This window comes from Pollachius pollachius (genome assembly GCF_949987615.1).
Source record: "Pollachius pollachius genome assembly, chromosome: 6".
NCBI lineage: Eukaryota > Metazoa > Chordata > Actinopteri > Gadiformes > Gadidae > Pollachius > Pollachius pollachius.
The window spans coordinates 15,780,130-15,798,637 of record NC_136939.1 but is presented as its reverse complement, the minus strand read 5'-3'; the positions used below and the strand labels follow the sequence as shown (position 1 = coordinate 15,798,637).

The window sequence follows — 18,508 nt, the reverse complement described above, 5'->3', positions numbered from 1 at the left end:
GTGGGTCTTTCCTTCATCCAGCTGTATGTTCACAAATAATACTTATTTGATTTATTTTTTACTAAAATATAGGTAATTACTAGTAGTAATAACGTAAAATATTACTGAGCCTGGTTAACAGAAAAATCTGTGAACTCATGTGATATTTGCTCTGGCATATGCTGACCCACTTCCGGTTCAGACAGATTTCCAGCTGACCTAATCATTTACTAATAGTGGGCGGGCTTAATAATATGACTGCACAGCGGAGCGGCCTATGGGAGCGTCATTGGGTCTGTTTTTATAATCAACCAAGATTACTGCCGCTGATGTTCTGATTGGTTGTTGGTCTGCGCCCATTGAAAAGAGCCCTGGGAAAGTGGTGAGGAACTGAGAGGTTCAGACTAACACGCATTTGGGAATTGGCAAGGTCAGGCTAAGTAGCACTAGCTGTACTAGTTAAGGTACTAGCTGAATTAGTAGTAATTGTATTTTTTGCAGTATTACTAAAATAGTAGTAGTAGTAATAGTAGCAGTAGTAGTAGTAATAGTACTAGTAGCAGCAGTTGTTGGTGTTGTTGTAATACAGTTTGTGCTGTAGCAGGAGCAGAACTACTAACAGCGCTATTAGTATTAATGTGTTTAGTTGTCCCAATTGTTTTAGTAGTATCGGCTCAATGGTTCAATTGGTTCAATACCCTTTTCTAAAAAAACAATTCTTACTGTATAATATTGCAACTGAAGGATAACAGTTTGAGTCAGTTTGACCTTTGAGCTGTGAACTGTGAACAGCGTTGAATGAACTTGATAGTCCGGAACACTAGGATATCAGTGTTTATTGTAGGCTTTTCTAAAAGGTGTAATCTTGGATTAAACAGACCTACAGCTTTAAAAGCAGAACGACCAAGGTGATACAGCATAGAGCTTGGGCCAGGAACTAGAAAATGCAAGGGGCGGCGTCTTGCTTCCTGTTTCTTTGCAGAGATATTTTTTCAAAGAAAACTCAGTCCCACGAGTGATCGAAGCTTTCAGAGGGGATGCAACAAGTGTTTTCTACAGCAGCCAGTTTACTCAGTGACGATTTGAAAGCTTTACACTTTTTCACAGTTATTAGTGCTTGCTGAGTTTATGTTTGCCAATTACAAGCTAACAGAACCCGGTCATCAACATGCAACATGATTTGAGCTCGTCTGCCATGGGATTTTAGATATTAATCCAAATTCTGATTCATGAGACTTATTAAGGAGCATCTTGCTCAAGGATGCTCACACTTACCACCGTTTTTCAGAAGACTTTATCCAAAGTAACATACATAGATTGCCAGAGGAATGCTCTGCTGTTTTCTTATATAAGAGAATGCATCTTCATAAACCTGTAACATCAACTCAGTTTCTGCAAAACATTTGCAGAGAAATTAGCCCATTGACCGTCCATCGATTGTTCATTTTTCCAAATTGGACAAACAGAGAACGCAGATCTTCGACAATGATCAACGATCTGACTTTCCAGCCATAGTGAACACCCCTTTAACCAGCAGGTAGAGGTTAGTGTGTGTTGGGATGATGGCTAGTTTAATTAACCTCACCTGGCCCGAGTCAGCCTGATTCAACTCTGGGAACGGGTGAGGCTGCACACCTGTTGTGCATTGAGCAATCAATGCACAGGTTAAATCAGGCATCACCAGAAACACTTGAGAGATTTCAGCCATGGAAGCATGGAACACCAGCTCTGTGAAACATCGATTCATCCCCCATTTCAAATCACAACTCAAAACACATCTGTTCCAAATTACCTCTTCCACCTGATGCCAATTACTATGTCTCCTACTATTGTTATTATAATTTATTTTTCTCTTATCTTATTGTTGTTTCTTTTTAATGACTTTTGTGTACCTTTGTACGGTGTCCTTGAGTGTAGAGAAAGGCGCCTTCAAATAAAATGTACTATTATTATTATATGACGCCAGCCTCCACAATAAACCGGTTCAAACATTATAACCCTCAGTCCTTCTGTCAGAGGAGGAGCCCAGTAGAGCCACTCAGGTGGTGGTGGCAGGGAACCTACAACCTTTCGTTCGGGAGTGGAAGACCCTTGCCACCACCCCCTGCGGTGGACTATACTGACCATAGCACCCCCCCCCCCCACACACACACTCACTCACCTCCACCTCTGCCATGGCCTGGATGGTGACCCCACAGCCCTGGGCTTGCTCCAGCAGGCTAGTGGCGTCGAATGTGTCCATGATGATGATTCGGCGAAGGGCGGGGGTTTCGCGTCGCTCCACGTTACCCAGAAGCACCTTGGCCTTGTCCGCTTTGTCGCAGATCACTGTGGAGATGTCGGCTAAAAAGAAGAAACGAGAATCACACCCAACATTTATGATATGGGTTTTTTTGTTTAAAATGTACAACAGATTTAAAAATATATGTTTTGGGCTGAGAGTTTTAGAAAGTCAAGTCAAGTTATTTTTTAGAGCCCTTTAAAACAACAACAGTTGACCAAAGTGCTGTACAAATCATCTATCTAGTTAAAAAAAACTCAAATAACATAAAAACAATTTAAGCACAAAAAAGGTCACTAATAATACAGACACTAATAATAATACAACTTATACAGAGTTAAATGCAAGAGAAAATAAATTAGTTTTTAGGAGGGCTTTGAAAATGGGCACTGAAGGGGCTAGCGTAACATGAAGAGGGAGTTCGTTCCATGGGGCCAACTACTGAAAAAGCCAGATCACCCCTGCTCTTTAGTCTTGACGGAGGGATGGTGAGTAGTAATTGGTCACGTGATTTTCACAATCTTACAGATTTTTTTGAAACTTTTTTTTCTTGAAAATGTTCAAAGGGAGGGGTGGGTTATCGGCAACCATGTGACCTCTGGGGAAAGGGGGTGGGGGGGGGGGGGGGTTTTGACCCACAGCAACTTTGTTATACTTTTTTGGTACCATCGTTGTGTACAAGCTGTGTATGTGTATGAGATGGGTATGTGTATTTACACTGTTGCTTTATAATGAGCAACATGGTATATGAGATGCTAATCTGATGCGCAGACATCAAAATAAACTGCTGCTCAGACGGCGCTCCACACATACCATACACACCATAGCGTTATACTGTAGCTGTCCGGGAAGTCTAAACCTCTCTCAGACGCCATCACCAGAATCAATGGCTGTCCAGAACGAGCTCGGCACATCACACACACCGTGGCCTAATACTCTGCGTAAAAGCGTTAAAGTGTCCGGGAACCCAGTCAACTAATGAACAGGCAGAGCTCCACACATCCACACACAAGGCTTCCCTTCGTCGTGGCATTGCTGAGCACTCTTACAGGCACCTCGGCGTCATGAAAACAAGTAGGTAGTAATTTAGGGAAATATTGGATTTTACTCAAGTTTTCTCTAACGTACGCTCTTTTTTAAATTACAGATTAGATTACTATATTTTCCCCATGATATAAGATATATATCCGCTACACCAAAAATAAAAAAACACAAAATGTGGCACTGCATTACATGATGTGACCAGATCACAAGAAATGATAGAGGGAGCTAAAGTTCCAGAGTGACAGTTATTGTATACTCAACTTTTAGTTTAAAACAAATCAAAGTCAGCCTAGTACTAACATTGCTCCAATCAATTACATTGCTCTTCTTTTTCTGCATCCAAACTGTGAGTCACTATGTCGATACTCGTTTTGTTTAAAGTGTCATCATTTTTGGCATCTTATTCAGCAGAAAGAAGGTGGGTGTTCCAAGGAAGGCTGGGGCCCTGCTGAGACAAGCACACTGTAGGCTAAATGACGAAAATAACTGCACCTGCTCACCACAAAAGCAATGCGCTCATTCATTCTGCAAGGCCAAAAGTGATTGTTTGTGTGTGTGTGTGTAGAAGTCTAGTTTTTGTATTTGCCAAGTTTCAGAGCTTAGTGTGTGTGTGATAATGTGCTACTCCTTGCAGAGTAGCACATGAGTAGCACGTCCCTGTGTTCATCCTCACCGGTGTTGATGATGAACCGGATGGCGTCTGGACCCAGCGTGTCGTAGAGGGGGACCACCACCATGGAGTAGGTGTAGCAGGCCAGCTCAGAGATGATCCACTGGCGAGAGAGACACAGCATACAGGCAGAGGGAGTCAAACATTATCTTCTTTATTAAGGTTCTACTGTGAAGAGGTGCTTCTAAATGTGTGCGTTTAAATTTTGTGTGTTTTGAATACGTGTTAATATATTCATTTGTCTGCGTGTTTGAAACCTCGTCACATTTCCGTGTCACATGAAACACAAAATATGAATGGGTGAAGAAAGGAGAGAGAAAAAAGAAAGGGCGATTTCACCTCAGGTCGGTTCTGGGCGAAGACCCCTATGAACTGGTCTGGGTTGGGCTGGCACCCCTGGTGCAGCAGACCGGAACCAAGGTGTTCCGCACGCGCTGTGACCTATAGCGACACACAGCACACCAAGAGTGGCAACATGGCAAGCTTTGCTTCATAGTCCACCAAACTAAAACATAAAAGTCACCGAACATGGCATTTTAATCTTAACATTTTCTGAATTGAAATGTATTCCAATGAAGTGGCTGTGTTAAAATGGTGTTGATTGTCAGATCTTGATACTAGAACCGTGATGACTACTGTAAAGAGTGGCCTTTCAACACTCAACACTCTGTTGCATAATCTATGCACCCTTGTGTGACTTTGGCTGTAACAGGAAATGTGTGCATTGTGCAGTCTTCTTTTCTGCAGAACTCTGATAACCGTCTGCGACGATGTGGAAAACAATCCACTGAAGAAGCCGGTTATGACATTCCAAATAGCCTTGATCGGCTGATAACAGAAATTCCTCACTCCCTACAGCTATCTGTTCAACCAGAGATTGTGCCCGTATGATACGTTTTGAGGGAAAATGTTTGAGGGCTTCTCTATCAACGCCTCTGTCTGATCTTGCAGTCTCCTCGTTGACGTAGCGCTGCTTCTGTAAGCCGCCCTTTTAGCTCTGATTGTGATGATGTAGCCGACTAATGGAGCCAGCAGGGGCAGTGGCCTACCTCTCTGTAGGATATCCATTTGTAAGGCTGGTTGGGGAGGCGTGAACCAAGGCAGGGCCCGTCACCTGTTGAACACACACACAACCACACCACATGTACACACACACCACATGTTAAGGCTTTGCTAAAAAAAACAACAATATGGTAATATATCATCACGTACTCCTTGCTGATGCGCAAATCTATGCAGACGCTAAAATATATATATATATAATTTTTTTTTATATATATATAAAATAGCTGATGTCAGGTGGACATTCTTACAGAAAATAGAAGTGCACTTAAAGTCAAGTGAAACCAGAATACCATTCTTGCCTAAACAAATCTAAAAGCATAAGAGCCAACAGAAAAGGCCATTTTAAGTAAAAAATAATAAGAATATTTATTTGCATTTATTATTCTGTTTCTAATCCCATTACTCTGGGATTAGAAACAGAATATTTTATTTTACTTTTAAGATCTCTGTGCCTGAATTGTGTTTCAATTGTGCCATCCATACAGAATAATAAAGAAAACCTGTTTTAGTAAATTCTGTGAAGGTCATGGTCATTATTCAAAATCATTGGACATCGGGATACGTATCGTATCGTGGTCGCTGTATCATTATGCTAATCGGTGGTTGTCACAGGCACTCTAGAGTGTATTCAGTTAATAGTGAGGGCAGGTGAAAAAGGGGGATCTTTTTCTGGGGTTTCCTCTCCTCTGTGTGAACTGTTATTTTATTAGTCATCTCATTGAAGATGACTCACCACTTCAGGGTTGTGTGCCTGTTGGTGAGTGTGGGTGTGTTTGGTTGTGTGAGAGTCTATATTATGTGTGTGTGCGTGCGTGTGTGCTTTTCTCCTACCCGCCAGATATATGAAAACCACGCTGAAACACTTCCATACATGGTCGAGTTTCATGGTATTGAAGCTTGGATGCGTATCGTATCGTGGCCCCTGTATCATTATGCTAATTATTGGTTGTCACAGACACCCTCCAGTGTATTCAGTTAACAGTGAGGACAGGTGAACAAGGGGGTTTCCTCTGCTGTGTGTGAACTGTTCTTTAACTCATTAACGCTCCAGTTCAGACATGTTTGCAGCAGGTTTTAGGGCTGTGTGCCTGTTTGTGTGTATGTGTTTGTGTGTGTGTGTGTGTGTGTGTGTGTGTAAGAGTCTATATTATGTGTGTGTGTTTGTGTGTGTGTGTGTGTGTGTGTGTGTGTGTGTGTGTGTGAGAGTCAATATTATGTGTGTGTGCACTCGTGTCAGATTATATATTATATGTGTTTGTGTGTGTGTGAAAGATTCTATATGATGTGGGTGTGTGTGTCTTTGTGTGTGTGTGTGTGTGTGTGTGTGTGTGTGTGTGTGTGTGTGTGTGTGTGTGTATGTGTGTGTGTGCTCCTACCCACCAGATATATGAAAACCACGCTGAAACACTTCATACATGGTCCGAGCGTCGTCATGGTAATGAGTCAAAAGCTTGGAGCTGTCTCCAATCATTGACCTGCGACCCCCGTCCTCTTCCTGCATGTGGAAAAGACCCATGTGTTAACATATGATATGAGTACAGACATTCACACACACACACACACACACACACACACACACACACACACACACACACATCATCGTGTATTGCAATTATGTCAATATGTTGCATACAGTGGTGGGCCATTCTATGTTAAGGTTATGTTAGGTTGGGCCCCAAGCCTTGGTTTGCTGTCGCGGCATGAGCCCATCCTGATTGTTACTTTTGTGTTACACAATGAATGTCTAACAAATGAATGAATCTGGCCTTGGCTGGGCATCAAATTAGTAAATAATATGGCCCCCTTGTTCCTCCATTTCAGAAGACATTGCTTTTGCTTCTGTTATGACAACGTGATGACTTGCTGGTATTACGTAATGTCAGCGCAGCTCCCAATTGGCTATCGTCTTTCCCATGTGGCATTCAGTTGCCTGATTCCTGGGCTGTTGTCGGGGTTCCCCCCACACTACAGGATATCGGATGGTAAATATTTAACATGTTTGATACTTGTGATTTTGAATCGGTTAGGCCCTCGATCGGTAAAAAAGTATCTTAACATATAATCCACAAAATGGGGCTAATTATCCTTTAGTGTGCACCCATCATAACCAAACATTCATCCAAATGGCAGAAAAAATCGAATCCATTTATCTTATACACTAATTAATGTGGTGGCAAAGCAAGCCACATTATTGTTTTTCTGTGTCATCATCTTTTTTATTTATTTTTCTGCCTCTGCTCTAATCAATTACATTGCTATTTTTAGATACGTTGGCTGATTTTCAGTAATTATCTACTCCTACACTTTTTGAAGTATAAAATACAAACCACTACATAAGGTTGGGCATATATCAGTGCATGGCGTGTGCCATGCACTGATATAAACAAACATTGCATGCTATTTTTTTATACATTTTTATAATAATATTTAACATGGAAAGTGAATTGGGCAAAAACGCAAAAATCCACCAGTCCAAACCTGGAAGTTGTAAAATAAAAATGGGCACATATAAACCAAAGGTAAATAGGTCTCCAAAAGGTCTGTACCGCTCTGACCACAGGGGGAGTTATAACTTGCCCTGTTTGCCATAATATATTCTGTAACTTGGGTGTCTGGGCCTTATTTGACAGGCAGAATATTTTTGCCTCGAGTACTCATAAAGTCTGTCTAGAAATATTTTGCTCTACTTTGAAAGTTAGTATGAAAACCTTAAAAAAAACCTAAACCCACCCCGTAAAGCCAAATGAACCACAATTTGCTACACATGCTCCTTAATCATGCCTGACCTTAAGCTTTTGCATTTTTTTTTATTCTGTTAAAAATTACAAAGTTATGGCCGAGTTAGGCGCAAATAAGATTATGAAATGGGCCGCCATTATTTAATTAATCACAAGTCTGCTTCAGAGAACCCCAGGGACTTTAATTCGGTGGGCCTTTCTTTGGTTATGTTGAATGTTTTGCGTTGATAGCAAAAAATTACGCCACTGTGTCAATTCAATTTAACACTGTTGCAGGTGCTTACCAAGCTATTTTTTATAATGGAAGTAAATGGGGAAATAGAGCTGATTTCAACCATTCCGAGGGTGAACAACCAAAAGTAGATACACTTATAGTAACCGTGTGTAAACAGGTATCCAAAATGTAAAGCACAATTTTGGCAACAGGTGAGCACTATAAAACATAAATAATCTGCTCACTTATTCAATCAATCACAAGAATGCTTCGAAGCGTTCCAGGCACTGACATCATCACTCATTAGCTTTGCTAGCACTAGCATGTTAGCATGCTCGCTGTGTATTTCCCAACCACATGTGGCTACATAGTTTATAGAATATATATGTTTATTTCAGGTCAAGTTAATGTTAATTGTATAGCCCTAAGTCACAGTTACCGTCTGAAGGGCTTCAAAGGCCCACGTTATATAAAACCTAACCCTAAGTAGCAAACGGGAAACTCTCAAAACCAAGGAAATAGATCTTGATAAGAAGCCCAGAAGGAAGAGACAGATAGTTTAAGGCCATCACAAACGGAGTGATGTCATCCTCAAATTATACATTTTAAGAAGCCCTGATCAACACTTATGTTTCATGAAAAGGTTACTTAGGATTATTTAGGAGTTTTGGCCTGACTAGTATCTAAGGCTCATGTTGTATACCCCCCATAACAGTCATGCATAAAACAATGGGGGACATCACGGGTGCTATGTAAATAAGTTCCAGGGTCATTTCACTGTCATCTGCATGTGTGTCACACACCCACACACACGCACACCCACACACACACACACACACACACACACCCACACACACACACACACACACACACATAAATACTATCATCCATGCTGCTGGCCCCCTCCACTCCCAGCAGGGTCTTACCGGCACTTCCTGGGACTGGTGGCGCAGGTCGCAGGGCGGCTGGATGGGGCGGGGCCGGGAGGAGAGCCAGTAGGCCAGCACGGCGGTCAGAGCCCCGATGCCCACCAGCGTGGAGGTGGGCAGGGATCGGAAGAACTGGCCCAGGTCCTCCATCTCTGGCAGCCGCAGGCCGCTCAGCATCTCCTGGCCGTTCACCTTCTCCATCAGTGAGGAACTCAGCTCTGGAGGGGGGGGGGCAGGGACGCGTGACTCATGGGTGGCTTTTCCTTCTTTCCTATATACCTGCCATGATTTTTTTCTTTGTGTTCTTTGTGTTTTTCTATGTATTTGATCTTTTTCCTACCGTTCAGCCAATGAGTGAGTCAATAACGTGCAGTCAAACAATTGTCTTAAATGTGTGGCATACAGGCATTGACTTTCTCTTTTTATAAATAAACCATTCGGTCCGCCTGGAAGGAAAGCATCCAGTTGTCCTTAATTATATGATTTCTATTGAATGCAGAACTAGATAGATTAAATATATATATATATATATATATATAGATAATAGATCAATTGTGTGTACATTTGTCCTCTGCTTCTGATGGATAGAAACATTTGGACAGGCCAAACAGAAAAACAAGAAGTCAGCTAACCTCTTTTTTCTTCTACTACAGAGAAAATTACACAATCACACAGACAAACATACACACACAGGCAGGCAAATGAGGAACAGAGAAATGAAGAAGGAATCCACGGAAAAATGAAAAATGGGTTTCTGATTAACTGTTAAGTGGATGTCAGTCAGACGTTTCGGAAATTCAATGTACCATTCAAGCAGTTCACAGCTTTCTGATGCCCAGAACTTATGAGACAGGGAGGCTGATGACTTCCCAGCTAGAGGAGAATGCTGAATAGGACCAAAAATAAAGAGCCACCATTCAGTGCGTGGTTGGATTTTACGGATGCATTTGCTGTTATACATGTGGTTCTTTTAAAAAGCACTACAAGTTCTGCCATGTACGCTTTCTGTCCTGTAGTAACCTAGAATACACACACACACACACACACACACACACACACACACACACACACACACACACACCAGGAGCACTCACACACATGCAGGGGAATGTCATTAGGTCCACCCACGCTGGGTTTCTCCAGACGTGTTACTTCAGCTGGTGTCCCAGTGCTCCACATCAACAGCAGAGCCCCCCCCCCCCAACCCCAACTGGCCCCCACCCCGGTCAACCCGTCCACACAAACCCAATGGCCTTCATTAGTGTCACCTTGACTTCTTTTCAACCCTGAACAGTGGTGTTCAGGGTGATCAGGCCACACACTTTAACAGCGTGTCCTTTACCCTTGAGGTATTAAAGTAAATACACAAGTCTCCATCTCCTTCCTAGAGTAGGTTGGAATGGGAGGATGAATGAGAAATAGCAGCTCCACTGAATATTGAAAATGTTACCTTATTATTTTTATCAATGCAGTGATAATGCTATCTTCAACACACACACACACACACTCAGCTGTCATCAAACAGAAACACACATGGGCATATTGTATATAATCTGGTGAATGTAGAGCATGAATATAACCCTGGATTGGCTGGTCAGCCTCACAGATGTACATTAGATGCCTATGGTTCACTGATGGAAGATGATTACAGCTGTGCCAGATGTTTTCCCAGGCGACATTACTTAAACCAGCATGGTTGATAAATAAACCCCAACAAAGTGACCCTATACAGCCAGACACAGACTCTTATATGAGTAGCTAGATGGATTTTGCGGAGGAGAAGAGTGTAATGAAATAAAATATGTTTAACAGCAAGATACACAGATTAAGTCGTTCAGTTCAAATGTAAATGTATCATGGAATTAGCCACAGGCTATTACATCCACTTGTGGTTGACTACAGGCACACAGTCCTTTAACCTTAGAGGTAGATTTAGCAACCAAGGTGTGCGAAAAGGTGCCAGATCAGGATATATACAAGGGATTCTAACAAGCACCCTTGAGCAAGATGTCTGACCTGGCTACCTGCTCCTAAACAACCGTTATCCATATTTGCTTGAAATCTAAATTTAGATTGAAGTAAGTCATAAGTGAAACAGGTCACAATGTGTAAGATTAAGCCACTATCAGCTAGTACAAACTAAATTTCACTGTTCTTTCCACTCTAACTGACTGTGAAGCCTTGTGGGGTGATGTAGCGTAGCTCGGCTGGCTGGGTGGAATTAGTGGGAGGGGTCTTGGGTTTTGATAGTGGGTTTCTTGGAAATAAAGAGATGTACTGGCTGGCAGCATTTTTTATTTGCAGAATATAAAATGTATAGGATGTGATTTTATTGATAACATTATTGAGATCACTATTAATCAGCATTTACTACAAAAAGGTTCAGGTATTTCAAGCTAAGAGCTTTGTTGTCATGTTACATATTACAACTGTAAAAGTATTTGTTTTATATATATATATACATACTGTATATACATATCGCTGTTTAGACAGGGTTATATATATATACTATACATACTTAAAAAGGAACTGATACAAAAAAGAAAGTGAAGGTTTTAATGTGCAGACATGAACACATTTCAGGTGCCAGGAAGGAGAAAGGGAAGGAGTCGATTTTCAAATATTCTGTTCCACTTCCTGTGACCTCAGAGGCTTAAGTGGAGCATCTGACCAGAGGAGCAGGAGAGGGGGCGGAGCCACCAGCAGGGGGGGGGGTGCTGGTGGCTCCGCCCCCTCTCCTCATCTGCGAGCAGTCAGCAGCGATTAGTTTTCAGCTCCAAGGGGTTTAAAGCCTATTAGTACAGGAACAGATGACCAGCAGTGCACCCAGCCCTTCCTACACACACACAAACACACACAAACCTACACACAAATACACACTCACATAAACCAAGCCCCTCAAAGTTCATCATTTATTCAAGGTATACCCTTACTGCTTCTACCCTCTTTCACCCCTCTCTCAACAGCTGACTTTCCCATTGTAGTGCATTGACCACGCACCTCACAACCTGCCACAAGCAGGACCTGCCTCACCATCACCCACCTCACCCATAATTTTCTCTTCTGAAACTGACTTTTGACAGCAATACCAGCACTTCCTCCCAGCACTTCCTCTATAAGTTTGGAGTGTATGTGTGTCTGTGTGTGTTTCTGTATATGTATGTGTGTGTGCGTGTTTCTGTATGTGTAGGTGTGTTTGTGTGTTTTTGTATGCGTGTATGTGCGTGTGTGTTTCTGTATGTGTGTGTGTGTGTGTGTTTCTGTATGTGTGTGTGTGTGTGTTTCTGCATGTTTATATGTGTGTATGTTTCTGTAAGTGTATGTGTGTGTGTGATTATGTGTTTGTGTTTCTGTACGTGTATGTGTGTGTCTGTGTGGTTTGTGTGTGTGTGTGTGTTTCTGTGGCTGTGTGTCTTTATGCGTGTGTGTATGTGTGTGGGTGTGCTTTTCTATGTGTGTGTGTGTGTGAATGTGTGTGTGTGTGGGGGGGGCATTCTGTGTTTGTGTGTGTGTGTGTGTGTGTGTGTGTGTGTGTGTGTGTGTGTGTGTGTGTGTCTGTATGTGTCCCTAAAAGGGAACTGACTGTATGAATACAACTAAGTAAACGGTCTTCTCCAAACTAGACAGTTGGCTGTAGTCATCCTTGAGGAAGAAGACTAGGTCCTTTCAAGCTGCTTCATTAAAACCCCTGGGAATGGCGTTGAAAACAATCGTACGCTAAACGACTGAAAAGTAAATAGTCAGTTCACATTCTATATAATGAAGGCTGGAGAAATGACTCTGCATTGTTGCGTGAGGAGAGGCGGAGGTTGGAGCGCAAACAAATGAGAAACAAAGCGAGAAATAAAGTTAAATGCAGAACCAGACAAGAATTAAGAAAGAAGGAGGAAAAGAAAGGAAGGAAAATGATACACGGGAAGATCCTGTGTTTTTCTGTCCAGCTACAGGCTATAATGTAGCTAGGGTCCGGGTGCATGAGTGTGCCGGGCAGATGGGAATAAAACAGTAAATAAATGGTCACTTAGAGGCTATCGCTGGTGGCGGGCGGAGCGAGTGGAGTACATCTGTGTATGTCTTACGGATATTACAGCGCCCTGCGCAGACTGCTGCTTACCTTCCTGTTGCCATGGGAAGGATAACCGCTGGGGCAAGCTGCGGCAGAAAGCCGCCACCGTGGTTGTATGAAACAGCGCTATGGCCTAGTTTGAGCCTCGCTGGCCACCGTATCACACCACCCTGAGCTCAGCAGACGCTCTGCTCTCGCCCCCACCTCCTTCTGCCCTCTCCCTATCACTCTCGCCCGCTCTGTTCTCTATGCACACTCTCTCACTAAAGGTAGCGTGTCGTGTCTCCCCCTCTGTTTGCCATTTTTGTCCATAATATCCTGTAGCTTAACATTTGGAAACATCCAAAACCAAAAGGCACACCCTGAAATATCAATAGGAGGAAGACGCATGCACGCACAGATGCGCATGCACACACACACGCCCATAAACACACAAAGACACACAGACACACACAAACATGCAAATTTACAATTTGTTCAAATACTATCCTTCACTCTATGGGAGAGGTCTGCGGAAAATAATTTGACTGTCAAATGTACAAAGCCACTGCTGCTGTGTAACACACTTTAAAGATCACAAAGTCTGTAAAGGGACTTCATCTATTTTGAAGTCCATTATTATGTAGTGTATCAAATATATATGCCATATAGTGAATCAGATTTGTAGGGCAACTTGCTATTTGTTAGGGTAGCTAATACTTCACGTGTAATTGTTGTTCATGTACCATAGCAATGAACAATTTGAAACCATAAGCATGTAGCAGGCATCAGGAAAACCTTGCTCAGCACTTTTGTCTGCATCAATAGTCCTAGACCAATACAGCACATAGAAAGAAGGAGAATGCATTGGATGCTGAGACAGCTTCTAGAGCCACTCAACCAGTAATAAAACATCACTGCATGGGCACTGACACATCAAGTGAAGTGCAGACCAAAATACTTCTATGGATTTAATTTAATTATGGACAACGATTTGACTAATAACATACAATATATGCAGTTGGATTTGGGATGTAACCCTAAACTTGCATGGTTTTTCAGGTATCCAATAATGCTAATGAATTTTTAACGGGCTAACGAAATGCATCTGTTGTGGTTTTATTCTTAACTAAATGTGCTTTGGGTTGTTTTTGTTGACAGCGGAGAAAGACAAAGAACAAAGTTTCCCATTCATGAGACATACTTCACGATATGAACTCGAAAGGCACGAAACAAGTCATACCTTGAAATATGTAGTCAGACTACGAGGCTGCTCTTTTTTCTTCAGACTCTCTCAACTTGTTTTAGCGTAAAGTGTGGCATCCATTTTAATACTGAATTGTAAAAAAAAAAGAAAAGGAACAGAAGTAGGTGTACATGTCTTTGTAAGAGAGACCACATAGTGGCTAAAATTAATTATTAATCCTGAGGCGTGGCATATATCGGTGTTGGCTAATGTATCTTATTGATAACAAGCTTTAGTTATTTCCCATTACAACAATTCTAAACTCCCTGTTTATTTCGATCTACATTCCAAAGGAAAATATATATATTTAGCTTCGATTACCCCTCGATGGAGGTAAAAATGAAAACGAGTATGGGACTGCGCACTTGCCGGTAAACCGCATGCATTCAGCACCCCTCTGTCCTGGACAGCTCCAACCAATAGGCATCGGCTATTACAACGCGTCACTCATCCACGTCAGTCTCCCTTCCCCCTCATCTCTTTCATTATTGCTGTGTAGTCTGCACAAGATATATATATATATATATATATATATATATATCAGCAATTACTTGACTTTGCTAGCGGCCTTTAGGCTTAACTATACCATTTGATATAACATTTTACAATTGTGTTTAGGAATGGAGATGAATTGGCCTACCTTGGCTGCCGGCCTATGATGCTTGCAGCATTCCGATTGTATGAACTAGGCTGGCTCCAACATTAGCGATGCAACCATTTCATTGACGTGACCTGTGTCCAGTTCTTAACCAATGTCACACGACCTAAAAGCAGCTGCCCAACCACAGAACTGACGTCTGTTTTACTGTATAATGGGTGTGGGTGTGGGTGGGAGGGAGGGGGATATCAAAATGACATGACTTACACGTTTAGCGAAAAGCAATGTTCGCAACACAGGACAACCAATTGACAGTATGTCAATGAAGTGCTCTAGTCGTTTTATAATATCCAAAATTGCTCAAACGAAATAGCACTACAGGTTATAGGCCTATGCAATTATGCTGTGCATTGCTAAGCGTTGTTCTAGCCACGTTGAGTTCAATTATAGCCTGGATGTGTTTAACCGATTTATTTTACAATGCCTAAACGTTATTATTATTATTATTATTATTATTATTATTATTATTATTATTATTATTATCATTATAACGGTATACGATTAAATGCTCACAAATGTAGGCTGCACATCAAGAATATCTAGATTTAGTAGAAACCTGCAGTCACTTGAATACTACCAAGAAGGCTACCAGGCATAACCGAAAACGCCGGTAATGAAACGACAGGCAATTGATCCATCTCGACCCATGCACGAAAGCACACAGCATCCATACTGCAAGCCCTATAGAGGATAAAGGCATTTCGGAAATAATATTCAAAAACTCACCTAATATAATCCACAGCGACCCAGAGACCAATACGAAGGCGAGCATGTCTGTCTCATTGAGTCTGCTGTCGCAGCACACGGTACCGGTATAAAAAAAAAAAAAAGGGGGAGAAAAGATGCAGCATCGACTGCAGTGACACGCCGACAATCTGGAAGATAAGGGGGCGACGGTTTTATTTTACACGAAGCAGCACAGTGGGGAGACCTCGTCAGTGCCAGACGACGTCCAACCAGTTCATAGTTTATCTCTGAAAGAGCGCAGCCGGTAGCGGTTTTTCTTCCTAGCCTATTCGAGCATCATCCCCGAGGTTTCCTCCGCCTTCACCTAGCTAGCTAGCCACGCTGCGCAATGTCCTCCCCCAACTGGGAGGCTTGTAGGTCAGACGTAAGCAAGGTGATTGGGGATAACTATGGTGGAGGACGCAAAGAGATAAACCGATAAAGATGGCCTGGGTTCTAACCCAACGAGGCTTCATTTATATAGTGACTATTTTGAAGTGTATGGTTCTTCTTGGATATGCGCTAGTAACGTTAACCATACATTTGTATCCAAGAGTCGTATTAGCATCGAGTCCTTGGCATTGCATAGCCTACTAAGCATTAAAGTGGTGTTTGCTTCGTTAATAACACTGTTACAGACTTCAACAGGCATGTGTATATGCATATGTAATGGCTAATGCGTTATGTATTTTATCAATCATCTGTTTGGTCCGAGGTGGATCACACCACGATGACCAAATGCTCTTACGGCTGATTCCCTATAGGCTAATAAAGCCAGGCAGGAACAGCTTTGACACACAGTAACCTCGCGTGTTAGTCACATGACAGAACAAGACACGCCCACTGAACTGATATAACCTTGAGAAACCATTTCTTTACTAAAGAACAACATATTTGCACATTTTGGTACCGTGTTAAGTACACAACTGCAGGGCCTACACACTAATACACCCACATTGGATTATGAGTTTAGGCTCCCCTCTTCCGCTGCACAGTAAATAAATACAAGGTTTGCTGTGGCTGTCTGTGTGTGGTTTTCTGTCTGTAAGAAAACCACACACATAACCACATTGGGCAAAATCTCTCTCTCTCTCTCTCTCTCTCTCTCTCTCTCTCTCTCTCTCTCTCTCTCTCTCTCTCTCTCCATCACTCTCTCACACAAGTATGCACACATACAAAGAACTCGACTTTTAGACAATCAGAAGAGACTAGCAAGATTCTCTCCTAATATGTTTTTATTATATCTTCATGATTGTTACCATTCAACAATCAATGATTGCTGAACGGTAACAATGTCAATAACATCAAATATTAAGTAGGCCCTATGTGGATGTATTGTTGTGTCTGAAGGTATACGTATGTCTACATGTTTACATAGCCATATAGGAATATTTATCAATATCATAAAACAAACAAATTTGTTGTAAATATTCTATAAAATGACTACGTTTCTTTGGCCTATTATTTCTATAGGCCTGCATCCACGTCACGTGACCATCAAGATTCAGTGTAGCATTTCTAGCAATAAATGTGTAATTTATTGTCATCATCTTCGTGAAGGTATACTTATGTCTACCTGAATACATAGCCATATAGGAATATCTATGAATATCTTCAAACAAACAAATTTGTTAGAAATAATTTACCAATTTACTACGTTTCTTTGGCCTATTATTTTATATTGGCCTGCGACAACGTCACGTGTCCATCAAAATTTGGTGTAACATTTCTTGATGAGAACACAGGCAACTCTGTCCTTTAGGCAAGGCAAGGCAACTTTATTTATATAGCACTTCCCGTACATGAGGCCGACTCAAAGTGCTTCACATTGAAACATAGTCATACAATAAAATGAAATAATAAAATAAAATAGATAGTTAAAGGAATCAAATCCAAATTTAAAAAGGAAGTGCAATGTGTTTAAGATTTAGCAGAAAGCTAAAGCAAACATGCAATAAAATGAAGTAATAATATAAAATAGATACGTAAAATAAAGTAAAAAATTACTGCATTGTAGAAAGTGCAATGTATTTAAGATTTAGCTGAAAGCTAAAAAGAACATAAAAGTCTGCAGTCTTGTTCTAAAAGTAGTAAGATTTAGGGCAAGTCCCAAAATCCTGCTTTGCCATGTTTCGTGTTTACTCTGGGGATAATTAACAGATTGGTCTCAGAAGATCTTAGTGGTCTAGATGGCTTATGTGGAAGAACCATATCAGTTCAAGGGTTAGCCCTCAACCATGTAGGGGTTTATAGGTGAGCAGCATGATTTTAAAATTCTCTGACGTACAGGGAGCCAATGTACCGATTTAAATTGATTGGTCTTTGTTCGAACTCTAGCAGCAGTATTCTAAGCAAGCTGTAGTTGCCTCAGAGTTTTTTTTGGGAGACCTGAAATGAGACCATTGCAGTAATCAAGCTGACTATTGATGATGGCATGTACAAGTTTTTGGGTGGACATGAGACCTTAAGTCTTGCTACGTTTTTAAGGTGATAATAGGCAGATTTTGTAACTGATTTGATGTGACTGTTGAAATGTAAATCTGAATCCATGATGACCCCTAGATTTCTGGCTTTGACTGAGGTTTCCAGGGACAGAGAGTGAAGGTGTTGGTTTACTTTAAGCCTTTCCGTTTTAGCACCAAATACAATTATCTTGGTTTTGTCCTCATTAAGTTGAAGGAAATTTTGGCACATCCAGTATTTTACTTGTTCAATGCAATGGCACACCAGATCTATGGGCCGATAGTCATTTCGTGATAGCACTACATAGATTTGCGAGTGATTTCCATAGCATGATGGTCAATATTGTTATTTTGCATGATTTGCCCCAGTGGGAGCATGTTGATGTTTAATAACGAGGGTCCTAAGATCGAAACTTGTGGGACTCCTCATGTCATGTTGGTGGTTCTGATA

General features: G+C 41.5%; 1 protein-coding gene across 1 annotated transcript in view; it reads right to left on the bottom strand.

Moving 5' to 3' along the window:
- acsl6 (acyl-CoA synthetase long chain family member 6) overlaps window positions 1-15,668 on the bottom strand; it is a 30,239-nt gene extending 14,571 nt beyond the window's left edge. Inside the window, exons 1-7 of the mRNA XM_079738897.1 lie at window positions 15,596-15,668; window positions 8,918-9,138; window positions 6,420-6,534; window positions 5,024-5,088; window positions 4,314-4,415; window positions 3,978-4,077; window positions 2,141-2,322 (exon numbers count right to left, since the gene is read on the bottom strand). Coding sequence (XP_079595023.1) covers window positions 2,141-2,322; window positions 3,978-4,077; window positions 4,314-4,415; window positions 5,024-5,088; window positions 6,420-6,534; window positions 8,918-9,138; window positions 15,596-15,641 — 831 coding nt within the window. The 5' untranslated portion in view covers window positions 15,642-15,668. The remainder of the gene's footprint in view (window positions 1-2,140; window positions 2,323-3,977; window positions 4,078-4,313; window positions 4,416-5,023; window positions 5,089-6,419; window positions 6,535-8,917; window positions 9,139-15,595) is intronic.
- Between the last annotated feature and the right edge of the window lie 2,840 nt (window positions 15,669-18,508).